Source organism: Hipposideros armiger, unplaced genomic scaffold (assembly GCF_001890085.2).
Source record: "Hipposideros armiger isolate ML-2016 unplaced genomic scaffold, ASM189008v1 scaffold_0, whole genome shotgun sequence".
NCBI lineage: Eukaryota > Metazoa > Chordata > Mammalia > Chiroptera > Hipposideridae > Hipposideros > Hipposideros armiger.
In genome coordinates, this window is record NW_017731350.1 from 7575263 (window position 1) to 7593632 (window position 18370).

Below are 18370 nucleotides of genomic sequence, written 5' to 3' on the forward strand. Positions count from 1 at the left end.
ACCCCTTGGGCTGGAAGTGGGGGCCTGTGGTGGCTTGCCCAATACCTGCCTCAGCTCCAGCTGGGGTGTCTCAGGCCTTTGTCAGAGGGAGCAACTGGCATCTGGGACCATTTGATTTGACTTCCAGTCACTTGCAATCCTGTGTAATAGCCGTGACTTCCTGGGATTCTATCAAGGAACTGCAGGAGACCACAGCCGCCTTGATGCCTCTCCAAGATGTCATCTGAGGAGCAGTAGCAGTTCAGAGGAAGTAATTTCTAAGGGAAGCCCCTTCCCATTTTTTTTAGTTCCTGAATAAATGAAAAGTTTAAATAGTTTATGGAATCCACAAGTTATCTGGATTAACTAGCTAGTTAAGCGAATGGTTAAACTGCTGTGGGTCTCAATTCTCTCATCTGACAAAGAAAGATCATATAATCCAAAAGTGTGTGTATTTGTGTTTGTGTGTGTATGTGCGTCCACATGTGTGCGTGCGTGTGCAAAATTTTACATGCATTCATGTCTGATCATTTGTACAGACGCCTCCATCAGTCAATGAGACAGAGTGCTCAGGTCCAATGACCCCACCTCCAGCTCTAGCTTGAAATAAAGCAGAGAAAGACACCTCTACCTAATGGCACACTGGAACTGCTAACTCCTCTGATTTCAAAGTTGCTGGACAAGAGCTCTCCAAGCAGGTCTCCTGACTAGAGGTGTTGAAGCTACGTAAGGCACAGTGATCTCTTGTAAAGGATTGGACAGAAGGGGTGTCTAGCTGGGACCACACACACATACGCGCGCTCCTGGTACAAACCTTTGAGGACATGAACCATATCAGATTCTACTTGGGATTCCTAGGATTGAGCTCAGGGCCTGGCACAAGGCAGTTGCTCAATAAAGAGTTGATGATGAATGAATGATGAAAGAACAAGCACTCATAAAACTTCCTGCGGTTATACTGCCAACCTACTGAAAACATATCATGCCCTGTTCCAGTCACTCCGTGGATCTCTAACTGTGAATGTTTAGCTAATAGCTAAAATACCTTAAGAACTTTATTGTGGAGAGAGAGTAGGGGCCTGGGGGTGGGGATGACTGGACCTGGGTTCTGACTTCTGCTCCTAATGAGCTGTGTGACCTTGGGCCGCCCCTAGCCTCCATAGAACTTGGGCAGCCCCCCAGCCCCCGTCTTTAAAATGAGGGGGTTGGATTGAATGACCTCTGGTCTCCCTCCTACTTCTGACAGTGTATAAAAATGAAAACCAATAATTCTTATAATTAATTCTAATAATCTAATAATAATAATGACATCGACTTTGAAATTGAAAAAAAATCTACCTTCACGATCTTCATTTTCTAGTCATTAACTTTAATTCCCACTTTTCATTTTCCAAGGAGTAGCAAAGGTTAAGCATTACCCTGGGCCACCATTGAAAGTCTGATATGCACCTGTCCTGTTAGTGAACCCTGACTCCAGTTAGGAGAGTTAAGGGAGAACAATGCCATGTTTTTCCCTGAACATGACATTATTCAGCATGTGCATGACTGCTCACAATACACCGTGAGTAAACCTGGAGACTCGCAAAAGCAGCCCCTCAAGGAGATATTGAGCCCCGCTGGTCCCATCCTGGGCTTCATCTCACCACAGCAGAACACAGCAAGTAACAGGAGCTGGGCAGCATGGGTATGGCCTCTGGGTCCCTTTTGCAAAAGCCCAGCCACCCTACCTGTCTTATGCACCGGGGCAGAGGAAGGTAGCTTTTTTCAGAATCAAGCGTGACTCTACCAGTGGCCAGCCCACCTTGCCAGACAAACAGCAGGTACAGATGCCTGGGATGAAAAGGTTCTCCCTGTGAGATTCTGTCACCAGGTACCCTATGAGCATGAAAACTGGTAGTGTCCCTAAGAGATTTGGGCACTGCAGGAGGGCCCCGGCCTACTAAGACCAGAGTCCTTGAACCAGGGAGAAAAATCACACCCACCTAATGGTTCATACATCATTCCTAGCTAGAATGTTCCTTGGATTCAGCCCTAAAGAACTGGAAAATGACTGACATCAGCTAAGGGTGCTCTGGGGTTCCACTTAATCTCCTCCAACTAAGCCAGCGAAATGCCCCAAATTCCTTGAAAGGGTAGGGTGGGAAGTTCCTGTGAGAACCACGCTGATGAGGCCACTGTTTACAACATGTGCCATAAAAGTATCCGACTCTTCCAGAGAGAGCCATCGCATGCCCGTGACAGCACGCTGGCAGCAGCAAGGTACGGTGTGAGGTCACCGGCTATAGCTGCTCTGCCACTCCCTGAAGTTACTTCAGGTCAGATGGAGCCAAGCAACAGAAGTAGTTGCAGATCGGACCAGGCAGGAAAGGGGAGACAGCGCTTGAGTGGCTGCCCAGAGCCCACAGTGCAAGCCAGTTTGCCAGGTGGGTGTCCAAAGCCAAAGATTCTTCCTTGCTTCTGCCGGCCCATGCTGTGGATTGACAGTGTCCATGCTGAGGGTTAGAATTGGCTGCACAAATTGCGGTGACTCTGGCAGCCACTGAATAGCAGTAACCATGGCTCTGCGCTACCCCATGGCCTAGGGCGCCTCACCAAGTTCAACGCAGGACGTGATCCGAGGGGTGTGAGGCTTTGCCTCCTAGGAGGGGCATGCCATGGAGATGCTCGAGGTCTCCAAGGACAAGCAGGCCCTCAAGTTCATCAAGAAAAGGGTGGGACACACATCAGCACCAAGAGGAAGAGAGAGGCGCTGAGCAACACCCTGGCAGCAGTGAGGAAGGCAGTGGCCAAGAAGGACTGAGCCCCCTCCCCTCTGTATGTTATTAATTGATTAATAACTTGTGGACCCAGTGCAAAACGAAAATGGGGGCTCGTTATTCAAAAATTAATAATTTCAAGATGGCAATAGCATCACGTTAAACTAAGTGCAGGGCCCTCCTGAGCCACGGGCTCTGTGCAGCTGCACAGGTTATGTGCCCATGAAGCCCTCCCTGTCTCTGGGGAGTATCTGACTCTGTGTGAGTCCTTCCCACTGGAGTTCACCTTCATAGTTTGAGGACAAATTAATCATCAACACTGTTTCTCTCTGTTTCAGGAAAATACACTACAACAGTTAAAGTGCTTCCATTCCTCAAATGTTAATTGAGCACTTACCACGTGCCAGGCACCCAGCAGTGAACAAAGGCTGTGCCCACCTGCAGCTTACATCCTAGCAGGGGAAGAAGTATTTTCCTTCAGGCCTTCCTCCAAACCTTTCAGAGAAGGCTTGTAGGCCAGCAGACTCTAAGTTAGCTCCTTCATTAATTATGCTTTCTTCCAGCAAGTCATACAGTTCAATACTAAATTGCTCCTTGAATTTTTGCACATATGTTATTTTTGCCTCCACAGCAGGGCCATGAACTTTTTGTTTTACAAGAAAGGTCCTCAATGAGTCCGTCATTCAACAAATGTTTACACAGCACTTGGGCCAGGCCCAGCTCTAGATGTCTGGGAATACAAATAGTTATAAGACAGGTCCCCTTCTCCAGGAGATCATATTTTAGATGGGAGTCATATAATTAATTAACAACTACACTAAAGAGGGATGAGAATGGCAATAAAAAAAGGAACAGTGTGTTTTGAGTAGAAGAGGGAGATAGAGGAAGTCAGGAAAGGCTGATGACATTTGAGCTCTGCTGTGAAGGTCTATGGAAACAAAACTCAGGCTTGTCTCGTCATGGAAACCTCTCCAAGGACATCCCCCAGCTAACTGCAGGCCCCCTCCTCTCCCTCCCCCAGTGCTGTTCCTCCCCAGCACCCGGGAACACCTTCAGGGGGTCTTACTTATAAGAGCGCTGCCTGTCTGATACTTGAATTCCCTCCACAACATTTTGGACTGGGGTCAACTAGCTGTGCCATGAATATGTTCAGTGACAGGGAGCTCGTGACCTTGGACTCACGACGTTTTGGACTGTTCAGATTGCCCTAGTAGTATTCTTCCTTTTTTTTTTAGTCAAAATCGGCCTCTTGGGGGAACCATACTAATGACCAGGGCCCAGGAGCCCAGATGGGAGCTGGATCAAACCCCACATGTAGATCTTTCGCCTGTCTGTCCTGGAGAGGGGGCGCAAGTTTTTCATCAGGGCCCTTCTGGTGGCCCTGACCAGGCATCAGTGAGGCCCTATCTTGCCAATGCCTGGGCCACCAGGATAGGACAGGCTAGTCGACGGCCATCCAGGAAGCAAGTTCAGATCCCATGCAAGCCTGCCTCCTTGAACTCCAATGGCATTTTAACCCTTGGCCTAGTCACCAAGGAGTAGCCTGATAAATCTTAATGTGGTTTGAAGAGAATGTGTCAAAAGCCAGCTCAGGGATCCACCCCAAACACCTGTTTTCAGCCCAAGCTCTGAAATCAGACTTTCTGCTTTCAAACAAGGTAAGACAAGTGACCATCCTTGATGCCGCCTTCCACCACTGACCACCAGCATACAACCTCCCCACGCCTAGGGGTCACCAGGCCACAGACCACCCCCAAGTTTGGCCCTGACTCCTCAGAACCTGGAATTTGGCACAGTTGAGTCAATTCAGGCATCTATTTCCAAGTCACTTGTAGAAAGAAATCCTGTCAAAGTGAAATGGGAACAGCCAAGACTCCATTCAGCAGCCAGCCCTCCCCAGGACACCGTCCCAGATCCTGTCAAGGTCAGTCATTACTAGGAACTAAAGTTCAGGGTCAGCTTTCTGAAAAAGCTGAAATGTGGGAGGGTAAACACAGAGGGATTTACCTTTGAATGAGAATTCCCATCTTGCACCCCTGCCCCTGAGGATACAATTTTTTGTCCTTACTTAACAAGAAAGTAAAAAAAAAATTTAAAAATGGAGCCAACCCTGAACAAAGGGCCCTCCTCCAGTCTAATCCTGCAGTCTAATTAAGCCCAGCTCCTACCTCCGTGCCAGGAGAACCAGTTTGCCCAGACTAAAGTGATTACCAGCTCAACTTGCGGTGAGTTTGGAAAACTCCTGCAGAAATAAAGATTTGGGCTCAGGGGTGCTGTGGTCAGATGATCAAGTCTCCTCATTTCTTTGTTTTCCCTTTCCTGGTGGGGTCTGATGGTTTTGCTGAGCTGCATAATAGGCAGAAACTTGCTTTCTCAGGTTACAAATGCAGCAGCTGAGTCCTGAGTCTTGTATACACAGGACTAATGGCTGAGCCTTTCTAACGTGTTTCTTGATCACTTAGGAGCTGTCAGCATTTTTCCTGGCACTCGCTTCACCTGGAGAAATTACCTGCTCTCCTTCCATCTGTGGCCACGTCAGTGAGGTGAGGCTGGGCAGCCTCTCCTTGGCTCTGCACCCTAGCCACCCTGCTCCGCCTTATATGTCCTTGGGTCAACAAACTGGTATAGGACCCGTCTAGACTCTGCTGAGGACTCGTGAGCACCATACTCCTAGGAAGAAAGCCTCCTGGTCCCCAGATCCTGTAGCCTTTCCCCTCAGCAGTCAGGGGGCTCGGTTTCCACATCGGTCACCACATCCTCTGGGATCCGAGTGATGGGCACTTCTTCCCTGAGTGCCAATTCATCCTATGCAATCCTGAGAATCTCCAGGTTATCAAAGACCCTCTGAACTTGAGCTATTTATCCGGTAGCTTAGTAGTAACTGAACACCTACTGTATGCCCAATGCTGTGCTAGATGCTGGGGTTGCAAAAATGTGATAGCCTGAGGAGCTTACAGTTGAAAAAGTCCTTGATAAACCAAAGAGCTGTTATTATTATATACTCACTCCACAAAATTTATTTCACTTCTACTTTGTGCTTAAGGTACTAAGGCGAGTCCACTAGAGGGAAGGTGATCGAGATTTATTGAGGACTTAGAATGAGCTGTGTACTTGATTTGACCTTGTTTAACCCTCAAAATTATCTCCATTCTACAAGTCAAGAACCTGAGGCAGGAGAGGGTAAAAGTAATTGGCACATGAATCTATGGGTAGTGATAGACAGAGCTGGGGCTTCTGCCTGTAATCCTTGATTTTCCCACAAAAAAACACTACCTGTCATGCTGCTGAAGGAGTTGACCAATAGAGTGAGATAGGTGCTATGACAGCGTGGGAGAGACACACCATGCTGCTCCACTCCTACCCCTGTTTCTTGGGGTCTCCAGCAAACTCCATAAGCTGGGAAAACAAAGAAATGAGGAGACTTGATCATCTGACCACAGCACCTCTGAGCCCTTCCATCTCTTCCATCACCCAGCTGAAGATGAAAGGGCTACGCCCACCCAGGGTGGACCTTGAGCTGGCTGATGCCACTTCTGGGGCCTCCTCTGCACGCCGCTCATGATGGCGCTGGGCCTTCTAAATGGCCTTGGTTAACAACAGGTGAGGCTGCTCACCGGTTGGTCACTATGACATGCAAGGAGGTCAGATCAGATCCACCTGCCGGAAAACCTGTGGCTTTCTAAGCTCGATTAGCACTCTTTTTTCCCCTTCGAGCTGTTTATACCTTCACTGCATTTCATCTTTACTTGTTCTTTCAGATTTCACAGGTAATTAGACAGTCTGTAATTCTCCCCTGACATAGCTAAACACATCTTCAGAGAACCCAGGCTGGCTAATTTACGTTGGTTGCTCTCGTGCATGCAGTCTAGATCTCCAACTGGCCTACAACCCTGGAATTCCCTGGCGGAAATTTTTAGCCACAAGACTGGTCAGCCTAGAGGAAGAGGAAAGGGGATGGGTGGATGGCTCTTCCCCATCTCGTACAGAGTCAGCCTGGTTAGTGACCAGATATCACACTTTCCCATATTTGGCCATTACTGAAGAGTGTGTACTTTACAAGTGACTTCTTTTTAGCACGCGTATAAATAATATTTTTTTATTCTGACAGAGTCCCATTTATAATCTTTCTACCGTTAAATAACACATGCATTCCTACATTCCTTTTAGGTGCCTCCAGAAGGTTTCAATTGTTTATTCAAAGGCCAAACAAGTTCTGGAATCAAATGAAATCAATCATTAACAAAGTGATGAGAAACGTGCTTCTGGTAACATTCGTCTCTTCCCTTTTCAGGATTGAAAGAAGAAAAATCGCTCTAAAGGACAGCCAGAGGACAGAGGTCACACGAAGTCATACAAGCCTGAAGCCTGCTTCCACAGCCCTTAGAATTTCACTTTCAGGTCGTAATTTCTGAAATGAAAAACATGGGCCGGTCATGCCAAGCTCCTCCCCAGAATCCCAAACTGCCCGTCTTCCTCCCACACTCAAAGCTGAACACGGCAGTGACAGCAGCTGAGCACGTGCAGCCACCCATGTGGCCCTGCGAAGAACGCCTGCAGCCCTGGACATGTGTTCCCGTTGCCTGCTTATGCCAGGATCACCAGGAGTATCTGCCCAGGGACCTCACTGGGCCCAGCACATTGTGATTTCTGCTAGGGATGGGGTCAAGAGAAGGCCTTCTCTCAGTTGGTATTGTCAGACCCAAATCCTGGCCTTACAGGAACACTTTCTTAACTTCTCTGGACTCAGCCTTTGCGATGAAAATCGTCAGTTACTTGTCATCGCTGTGTCCCACATAACTCTTGTCAAAACAGTGATTTACCTGCTTCATTCTTTTCCAGTATCCAGGCATTGTTAGACCCTCTATGCAGCCCAGCTGTTAACTCACCTGCTTCTCATTCCCCACGGCAGCTGTACCCAACCCTTGTCCCTTCCTTGGGTTTCTTAGAAGTTGGTGCTCCCTAAATTTAAAATTCATTCATTCATCCTGGTACTACTTACTGAGGTTCTAGTATGTACCAAGCCCCATACTGGGCAATTAGGGACAGAGCAGTGATGGCGCAGACATGGCCTCCAGGCTCATGGTGGAGCTTGTGATCTAACTTACAGTCTCCTCTCACTCCACATGCTCTTCCCAGATCACCTCATCCCTTCTCCAAGGTTTCCATTGTTACCTCTACCCTGACAACTCCCTCGTGGCTTAGCTGACCCACAAACCCATCTAACTGTGTACCAGACAGTGCCATGTAAACGTACTGACTTGTGGTTGGCACTGAGGAAACCAATCTCCATGTAAAGAGGGATGGTTGAACACCACAACCACGATTCTTATCCCAGGATGCCTTCATCTTGCTCAGATCCCAGCTGAAACCACCATTATGGAAATCCTCAGAAGTGCTGCTTCTCTGCCACCTGCCCAGACATGGATGCTATGCTACTCCTGCCTTAAATTTCCACAGCGGAGTTAAAGCCAGCCAGAACATTTAGCAATACTTTACAGAAGGTTCCAAAAGAATAGAAGAGAATTAATTATTCACCAGGTTTAACTTACAATTGGCTATTGGCTATGGTTTCTCCTACAGCCCACCGGCCTGGGTGGCCCTCTGCCTACCCTGGCCACTCAATTAGAGCAGAAGTCTCCTCCCCTCCCCATATTCCAATATCACCCAACAATACCTTAAACTTACCATGGCGGGTCCGTAGAGAGAGGAAGGAACCCCCTTACCCTGCTGCCTAAGGCCCACTTTCTAAAACCACAGTTCCTAGCTCAAGACTTGCTTCTCCCAAGGAAATCTGATCTGGCGAGTGGCTCCTCCCTTCAGAAGAGACGTCTCTCATCCACATAGATTGTGGCCTTTCCTTGCAACCTGAACAGGACACAATAGTCTCCCTCTGCACAGAAAGTATACCGATCGTGGTGTGAGAAGGAAGGTGAGGACAATAAGGACAGTGATCATTTCCAAAGGTACTTCTCACTCAATATACAATATATAACACCAAACTCAACATACCCTTCCCTCCAAATCTTCTCATCTTCTGCTTATTCTTGTCTTAAATAATGGCATCAGCATCCTCAAAGTCCCCCAAGCTAGAATCCCGGGGACACACCGTGCCTCCCATTCAGATTCCTACAACGTCTGCCTCCTGAATGTCTGCCCAATCTTTTCTCTCCTCCCTGTGTCGGTGCCTTGGTTTAGGCCTTTTTACCTCTCCCTGGACCCAAGCAACATCTTCCCCACTGAACACTTGCCTCTGGCTTTCCCTGCTCCAGTCCATCCTCTACATGCAGCCAGGGTGACTTTCCTCAAATCATTGTCCCACAGTATATGTAAGGCTGTGGTCCTGGAGCCAGACTGCCTGGATGCAAATCTGCATGAGTTTTGTGACCATAAGCACATTATGTAACCTCTTATGACTCAGTTTCCTCATCGGTAAGTGAGGATAACAGTACCGACCTCGGCACTGTCTTGGGGATTGGGGCAGGCTGCTTCTAAAATGGCTCTCAAGGATCCTGCTTTCCAGTATGCATGCCCTTGGGTGGTGCCCCTCCCATTGAGAATGGGCTGGACCCAGTTACTTGTTTCTAATCAATAGAATACAGCAAATGTGATGGGATGTCACTTCTAACATTAGGTTATAGAAGACTTGCTCGGGCCGGCCGAGTGGCGCAATGGTTAAGAACTGGCTTGGGACGCCAGTGGGCCCCGGTTCAGATCCCACATATGAGGGCCGGTGACACTGCCCTCTACAGCTAAGATGCTGAACAACAGCTCAACCTGGAGCTGGGCTGCCGTGAGTTGCAGGCGACAGCGTAGGCTGCAGCCCCTGTGGCAGTGGGTTGCCATGGGCTACCATGTGTAGCCAGCAGTCGCCGTGAATGGCCGTCCAGAAGCCGGCGACTGATCTGCCTCGCCCGGGCGCAATGATGGTGCCAACCTGGGCCAGTGAAGCAACATCCTCCACAGCTAGACTGAAGAACAAAAAGACAGCAACTTGTCTGTTCCCCTTCCCCCAATTCCCCAGCGCTGTTCCCATCCCCCAATTCCCCAATAAAAATCTTTTAAAAAAAACTTTGATCTCTCTCCCTCCCCCCCACCCTCCCCCATTGCTCTGATAAAGCAAGTTTTCATGTTGTAACTGCCCTGTGAAGAGGCCCACATGGCAAGGAGCTGAAGGTGGCCTCAGCTAGTGATAACTGAACCCTGCTAGCAGCCATGTGAGTGGGCCGGGGAGCAGATGCTTCCCCAGTCGAGCCTTCAGATAAATCCAGGCCCCACCCAGCACCTTGGCTACAGTTTTAAGAGAGACCCTGAGCCAGAGGATCCAGCTAAGCTATGCCTGAATTCCTGGCACACAAAAACTATGAGGTAACAAATGTTGTTCTCAGCCACCCAGTTTTGGGATAATTTGTTATGCAATAATAGATAACTAATACAGAGATTAAATAAAATGATACAGCTAAAGGGCTTAGAATAGTGCCTGATGCACAGTCAATGGATATTAGCTATTACCCTCATCATTATTACTTGTTTAGACACACTACTAGTCTGAAAGATTTGTGAGAGGAGGGACCATGCCTATTTGTCCACTGGGTCCCAAGCTCTTGGCATAATGCTAGGCGCAGAGTTCTTTAATCAACAGTAAATATTTGTTGACTTAAAGAATGAACAGGGGGCCAGCCAGGTGGCTCAGTTGGTTAGAGCACGAGAGCTGAGCAACAGAGTCGCCAGTTCAATTCCCACATGGGCCAGTGAGCTGCGTCCGAGCTGAGCTGCCGCTGAGCTGCCTACAGGTGACCGGATGGCTCAGCTGGTGAGAGCACGTGCTCTTAACAACAAGGTTGCCAGTTCGGCTCCTACATGGAATGGTAGGCTGCGTCTCCCCCAACACACACACACAGCTAGATTGAAAGGTGGTGACTGGACTTGGAGCTGAGCTTGCACCCTCCACAACTAGGATTGAAGGACAACAACTTGACTTGGAGCTGATGGGTCCTGGAAAAACACAATGTTCCCTTCCCCAATTCCCCAACACTGTTCCCTTCCCCAATTCCCTAATAAAATCTTTAAAAACAAAAAATGAACAGGAAGTAATGAACTGGGGAACTGGTGTTCTCCAGACTGTCAAGCCAGAAAAGAGGCCGCTAAGAGTTGGGGGAGCAGTCTGAGGGCCCAGGTTTTCCCTCCAGCCAGAATACCAAGAAGTAAAGTGGTAAGGGACCAGCCCCTAACAGACTGGAGTACAAGGTCCCTTTGTGGTGTCACAGCTTTCTGGAGCCCAGGCTACATATGTCCCAGGAGCACAGTTATCACAAAGCTAGCCCTTGTGTCTACCCCGCATCCCTGGAAGACACAGAGAAAACAATGAAACCATCACCAACCTTCTTTCCTAGCCAGTGTGTGGACCGGGAGGGCAGGGGAGAGGCTGTGTAGGACTTGCTTGGCTGGATAACATCATTTTTCTTGACTGAGGAAATGTATACCAGCAGGGCTAAAAGTAGAAGGTAGTTCTCACCCAAGAGAGCTCTATTTCCCGAAGGTCAGGCTGTATCTTCCATCTACACATCACCCACTCCTGCTTTAAGACTCAGTTCAAATGTCTCCTCCTCCATGATGCCCTCCACAGCTTCCCCAGCTCCTGGTGTGCCCTGGGCCTAATGCCTTCATTTGAGCATGCTGATTTCAAGGTCTGAGTGAATATGTTCCTGGAACAGCCTGGCCCTCCAGGACAAAGACTGTGTCCTATTTGCTTTTGTATCCCTTGTCTCAGCAGAGCTGACAAAGCAGGCACCAATGCTGAATGGAGCACAGAGTACTGTTGCATTCTGAATTCAGAGGTGGCAGAAATAAATCTCTAGAAGGGCATGAAACCCATTTTGCACAAGAATGTAGAGAGGAGAACAGAGGTTCTGTGGTTCATCCTAGAGGGGAACCTCTCTGAAAGCACTATACTCCCTGAGGTATGGGCATCAGGACTGCAGGGCATGCCACCCTAAGTCTGAGGAATTTGAGCTACTTTCAACTAAATGACACCCCTCCTCTGCACATTGACAGGTACTCTAGCCCTTATCCTAAGCCAGTGGTTCTCAAAGCCTGGTCCCCAGATCGGCAACATCAGCGCCACTTAGGACCTTGTTAGGAATTCAAATTTTTGGACCCCACCCCAGACGTACTGGATCAGAAACTCTGGGGGCTAGGTCCAGCCATCTGTGTTTTAAGCCCTCCATGTGATTCTGAGGCACGCTTAAGTTTGGAAACCACCCTTCTAAGTGCACTGAAACGTATGTGAAAAGATCTCAGAAATACAATCCAGATTGATTTAAAATTAAGATTAAATGAGAACCCAATTCAATGCCCCTTGCTAGAAAATGCCCAGGATCAATGAAACACCCCCACTATTCTCCACAAAACAGTTCAACAGGCAATTAAATGAACTCAGCACATTTATTTTAAATGTGCAAAATGAATTTTCATATCCTAAGAGTAACACCAGATGTTTTACCTCTTTTTTCCTAATTGATTTTCCAGCCTACAGCAATTCGTCTTTGTATTTTCCAGTTGGATCATAATGCAGCAAGAAGAGTGTGTTCCGGCAGGATTATTAAATGCCATGCATTTTAAAACAAGCACAACGCGAGCCGCCATGCATTATCTGTGTGGTTGTCTACCCAAAACATAAAAAAACAGACAGCTATAGGTACCAGGCAGCTTGAGCAGGCAGGACACTCGGCAAAGGCCCTTTCAGGGGACTGCGTCTCCAGGTTCTTGGCTGGTTTCTATGCTGAGTCCTGGGCATTGAGCCCAAGTCTGAGCTCTTCTCCACAGCCCTGCACTCCCTGGTACCAAAGGATTTGCTAGCTGTAAAATCTACAAATCAACGTTTTGTTTTTCAATGAAAAGTTTTGTCTTTAAAACGAAGAAGGGAAAGTAGGCTGGGGGATGGAGGTGAGTGGGCTGAGGGGCTGAGGAAGGGATGAGGCAGTGGCTCAGAGAAGCAGCCAGCCTGGTGGACCCTGTCCTTGCTCTGCGCCTGGAGAAACCCAGACAATTCCCCTCTGTTGGCCCATAGGCCTGGCTGCACAGGAGGCCCTGTTCCTGCCTGTTTAAATGGGTGAAAGGTCAGCAGAGACCAGGCTCCCTCACTCAACAAAAGCTCTGTGAGTCTAGAGAAAGAGAGGGAAACAGAAGCCTCAAGCTTTAAAGCAAACTTCAAAAGGGATCTACTCTGTCTCCGCCCAGGGTGTGAGGACAGGAGAAGAGGAAGAGCCACTAAGTGCGAGAAACCCAGAAAGTGCCGACTCCAAAAACAAAAACCACACTTCTTAGGCAGCTGGGAGAAGTTGGCACTATCAAGTTACCTTCCCTAGAAGCTGCTGAAAGCTGGCAGGTCTGAGCCATCATGGCCATAGATTTTCATGTGGTCTCCGAGTATAAGCTGCCTGTCCGGTTCTGAGACCCCCCTGCAGCAGGCTGTCTGAAATTAAGAGTTCATCAAGGATTAAATCTCAACATGTGGCTGCTCCAACTTTAAATAACAGCCCACCAAAGCCTGTCCCATTACGTAGGCCGTTCTCAGTACTTTGAATAAAGCAATCTAGGTTCCCTATAGACACACTCTCGGACTAAGTTCATGATAGAAGAGTCAGCTCCTGATTGGGACTCTACCCAGAAGCTCCAGCCCCCAAAACAACCACCTACAATTTCATGGGACACAGTGTTATCCCTTGAGGAGCTGAAGGGAACCCAGTAACCAGCCTTCCAGACAGAGAGCATGACCCCACACCGGTGATGAACGAAAATCGTTATCTAAATTTAAATTGCACAAATGACTTTTTAAGTTTCAAAGAATAGGGGGCAAAGGCCCCATAAGAGACACAGTGGTTTTAGGATATACGGACAGTACACATTGGGTCAAAAGTTTTGATACTGGGTGCCTAGGTAACACACGAGTCTTCCTCTGGGACTGGGGCAGGAGCCACCCTGTCTCCCTGGCCACCCAACCCCCACACATCCCCAAAGGAATTTCCTCCTCATTTACTACAATCACTTATCAGGGAAATGGAGTTGGCAGCAAGAAAAGACCTCGCCTAGCTGAGCTCTTCCCTTGCCCCAAATTCATTAAGATATTTTTACACACTACTAAATCACAGGAGCCATTTTATAAATGTCATCATCATAGTCTTTTAATATTTTACATAAAAAAACTGTATACACAGCTTATAGAACTTTTATGTAAACATCATAAGCTCACCACTTTGTCATTTGTCAGTTTATTTAAAAAATAAAAAACAAGACAACAATTTAGTAGAAGTACCACTGGGTGGGGAAGGGGGGCAGGAAGAAGACTAGGGGCAGGTTCATTCTCTGTACAGAGCTGCAGAGAAAATTTCACAGAGCTTTAGAGACTGTCTTGTGAAAAAAAAAAGGGGGGAGGGGTTAAACAGGCCCCAATACTTGTTACTGCTGTTTATCAAAAGACTGTGCATACCTGCACAAATAAAATAACAGTGTTGCCACTTTTTTCAAGAACACAAAACAAAAATTAGTGGTTTCTTTTTCCTTTTTTAAAAGTCATCAACTTTTCTTTAAAACATCAGCAGTAGATGAGGTTACCGCGTACAAGTGTGGTCAGAATGCTACTGTCTTATGCAAATGACAAGTGCATTAAGTGTCAAACAATGAAATACTTGTGCAAAGAACTCTTTCAAAATAAAACCCAACAAAATTTAGCCTTTAAATAAATCAAAGAACCTCCGTTTCTTGGACTGAACCACTTTCACTTGTAGGACAGGCACGAAGTTCGCTTATGGCAAAAACGACCCGCGGTGCACTCTTCCCTCGCGCTGCCCACGGCTGGCGGCTGGTGAGGTGTTCGCTGGGGCGGGCCTGCAGGAGATGTGAGTCTGGAAGCTGTGTCCTCTCAGCCCCAAGCCAGTTGCAAATGTCTTCCCCAGGGGTTGAACAGACGACCCAGTCCAGTTCATGCTTGGATGGGCGCCTGAATCAGGCTGGGCTGGAGCTGTTCTAGCGCTCTGTCACTCCACCCACCACCACCATTAAATACCACCATCCTACCTCCGAAAATAAAATTATATCTATATTTATACAACACCCCATCCTCCCCAGCCCTCCCCTCCCGCAGTTCCCGTGGTCTATGTTACACACAAGAGATAGCAGGCGTTCTCTGGTTATAGGTGAACATTTGAAGGGGCTCGGCCGCACCCCGGCGCCAAGCTCCTCTCCAGAGACCAGAGGCGGGGGTGGAGTGGTACGGGAAGGGGGAAGTCGGAACATACACACAGCCACACACTCAGAAGAGGCTTGGCTCTTCAGAAAAGGGTGCTCAGGAGACCCTCGGCACTCAGCAGGGCGCCTGGATCTGTGCAACATAGCTGGACGCCCACAGACACTGGAAAGGGGGTGCCCAGTGTCTCCCATGCCGATTCCCGGCACCAGAGCCACAGCCTCCACGCCACGGCTCCGGGCGGGAAGGCAGACACCAGGCAGTCCGGCGGGGTCCTTGAGGGAGCTGGCCCGGGATGGGGGAGCGGGCCGCGACGGCAGGGGCGCGCGGGCGGGCGCGGCCCTCATAGCACCTTGCAGCAGTTGATGCAGCCGTTCTGGGAGCCGTAGCGCTTCTGCAGCGCAGCACGCGTGGCAGTCTCGAAGACCTCACGCACGCCCTCCTTGGTCTTGGCCGAGCACTCGAGGTAGTCGTAGGCTTGGATGCGCACGGCCATGGCACGGCCGTCATCCGTGCGCACCGGTTCCTGCTTCATGCGGGCCAGCTCTGTGCGGACATGCTCGTCACTGCGCAGGTCTTTCTTGTTGGCCACCAGGATGATGGGCACGTTAGGGCAGAAGTGCTTCACCTCGGGCACCCACTTCTCGGGGATGTTCTCCAGCGAATCCGGGCTGTCCACCGAGAAGCACATGAGGATCACGTCCGTGTCCGGGTAAGAGAGCGGCCGCAGGCGGTCATAGTCCTCCTGACCCGCTGTATCCCACAGCGCCAGCTCCACCTGCTTGCCGTCCACCTCGATGTCGGCCACATAGTTCTCGAACACGGTAGGCACGTACACCTCGGGAAATTCGTCCTTACTGAACACGATCAGCAGGCACGTCTTGCCGCACGCGCCATCGCCCACCACCACCAGCTTCTTGCGGATGGCCGCCATGAGCGGGCCGGGCCCGGGCAGCAGGAGGGGGCCCGCGAACGCCTCGCTGCCGTCCCGCTCACTGCTCACCTCGGGCTGTGCGCTGGGGGCAAGGGTCGCTAGCTGCACCCAGGCCTCGCGGTGGCGCGTCCTCTCGGTGCGCTCCGACTGCCGCGGCGGGGGCGGTGGGGGCGCGGGGGCATAGGGCGCACCGTGAGTCTCCGCGCCGCTCCCGGGCGGTGGCCGCTCTTTTCGCCGCAGACCCCCGGGTCGGCGCCTTTGTGCGTAAACGGTGGCTGGAGCCGCGGCCCGGACCTGAACTCCCTCCTGGTCTCTCGGCCTCGCCAATAGTACAGGAGAACACACGACTCGGGCCAGACTGCGGTGGCAGATGCAGGCTGCGGCCCTAGCGCCCGCTATTTAAAGAGTTCGGCCACTTTCTTAATATAGCTGTCCAATGGGAAGCGAGCCGACTGAGCTCATCGCTGCGGAGCTTGGCTCTGATTGGCGATGTGCTGCAGCCCAGGGGCGGAGCCGAACAAATTTGATTGACGGCCCAGGCCGCGGGGCTGGGAGAGGCGGTGTTTGGGGAGTCTGCGCCTCGGCTGGCGCTGCGGGGCTGTGGCGGTAACAGGGTTCTCTCTTCCTCGCCACAGCTTTTTCGCGCCGTGCCGAGTCCCCGGAGCTGGCTACCTGAAGCCCGCGGGGCCTGGGCGAGCGGTACCGAGAGAGGCTGCACTTTGTGGGGCGTTGGCGACTCCCTCCCACTCAAAATTGCGCCGCTTCCTTGCAAACTCCCAGCGGGTGGTCTGACCTGTGCGGGAGGGGGCGACTCGTTTAACGTGGTTTTGTTTTTAAATAAACACACACACACACACACACACACACACACACACTTGTTCCCAAGCAAGGTCCCCCCGCCCTTTTCTTTTAGAAGCGGCCCCTCCCTAGTCTAATTCTGCCACCCACCTCCTCACTCTGGAGCAGCCCTAGGTTTGGACCCAGTGAAGAGAGAGGCTACTGTGAGCTGGGTGGATTTGGGCCGAGCCTCGCCCCTCTTCCAAGTCCTACCGCCTCCCCCCCCTTGGCCGGGCCCCAGCCTGAATCTCTAGGTGGAAATTAGGGGAAGGCGGAACAGTGAAAAGGGAAGGACAAGGCTGGGTGCAGAACTTCATGTCCGCTTGAAGTTATCACTCAGCAAAAGACAGCCTCGGCCCTGGATTGCATGATTACTTCCAATGCTGCTCGTCTGAAGTAGACAGTACAATAGAATGTAATCCCCCCACGCCCCAGTGGGCAAGAAGAGGCTGAGGCCCGGGAAGGAGTGTAGTGGGAGAAAAGTGAAGGCAGGGATACAGCACATTAGTGTCTGGTAAGGTGCTGGGTCCCTAGCCTCCTGCTACACACCAAGACTTGATTCATTCATCTCATGGATCCTGCAGGAGTAGATACCTACATCTGATCTAAGTCAACGGATTTCAAAGGACATAAGAGGTGGGAAGTGGGGAGGGGAAGCAGAGAGGGCCTCCCAGGAAGGAGGAACAGCATGAACAAAAGCAGAGAGGTGGGAAAGAGCCTACAAACTCTAGGAACCTGGAATAGCTTAGTGTGGCTGCACTTGACGGAGAAAGTTGAAACTCTGGTTGGGGCCGATCATGGAGGCCTAGATAGAGTACCAACTGAGCAGGTAAGGCTATATCCACTGTAGAGGCTGGAGGGATGATTATTGGTTTTTCAGCACAGGAGAGACCCACCACGTCATGATGAGGTTATTGCCTCCTATTCCTGCCTCCCTCTCTAAGAAGAGAAGCCGTTAGAGGGCCAGGATTCTTCTGTCTTATCGCAGCATGGTGAAGACCTACCACAAGACCGGACTCTATGCAAGAATCAGTAAACGACTGTGGAAAATTCACGGAAATGCTCAGGAACTTAGTTGGAACTTTCTGGGGGGGTCTCCTACCTCAAACTCCAGACTCCATCCAACCAAACCCATGCAACCAGCTGTCACTAAGTCCTGATGTTTGGATTCAGAAGTTGAGCGCTAGGTCTCTATATAGACACAACAGACGTAATAAGGTCAAATAAGACATCAGTGCAGCTAACCCCTAGAGCCCATGGATAGATAATATCTCATTCAAAGGACCAAAAGTGTTTCCTTCACACTGGATTAGCAACATACAATGCCCAGTTTTTTTGTTTTGTTTTGCTTCTGTTTTTCAGATCTAAGGAACTGAACTGTCAACATGTAAATAATTGTTTCACAATGGGTCCCACAGGAGAAAGGAAGTTTTTTTGGTTTAAGGCTCCAATCTGGACATTTTTTCTTTTTCTTTTTTTTTTTTAAGTTAGTGTATTAGAAAATTCTTATCTGAATTTTTCTTCTTTTAGTCAAAACCTTTTATAGCTGTATAGTTAACATTGCTTTCCTTGATCTTAATATAGCTTGGGAACCTTGGCTATGTCCTTAAGCTTCAAATATTT

General features: G+C 49.6%; 1 protein-coding gene across 1 annotated transcript; it reads right to left on the reverse strand.

Annotated features, from left to right (window-relative positions):
- Positions 1–13893: 13893 nt before the first annotated feature.
- On the reverse strand, positions 13894–16298 carry RHOB (ras homolog family member B). The gene has a single exon (XM_019652492.1). The coding sequence runs from the start codon at positions 15908–15910 to the stop codon at positions 15320–15322; it is 591 nt and encodes a 196-aa protein (XP_019508037.1). The 5' UTR covers positions 15911–16298; the 3' UTR covers positions 13894–15319.
- Between the last annotated feature and the right edge of the window lie 2072 nt (positions 16299–18370).

What these genes read in the sequence shown, in the direction of transcription:
- RHOB (XM_019652492.1), bottom strand. Translation starts at nt 15,910, where the DNA reads ATGGCGGCCATCCGCAAGAAGCTGGTGGTGGTGGGCGATGGCGCGTGC.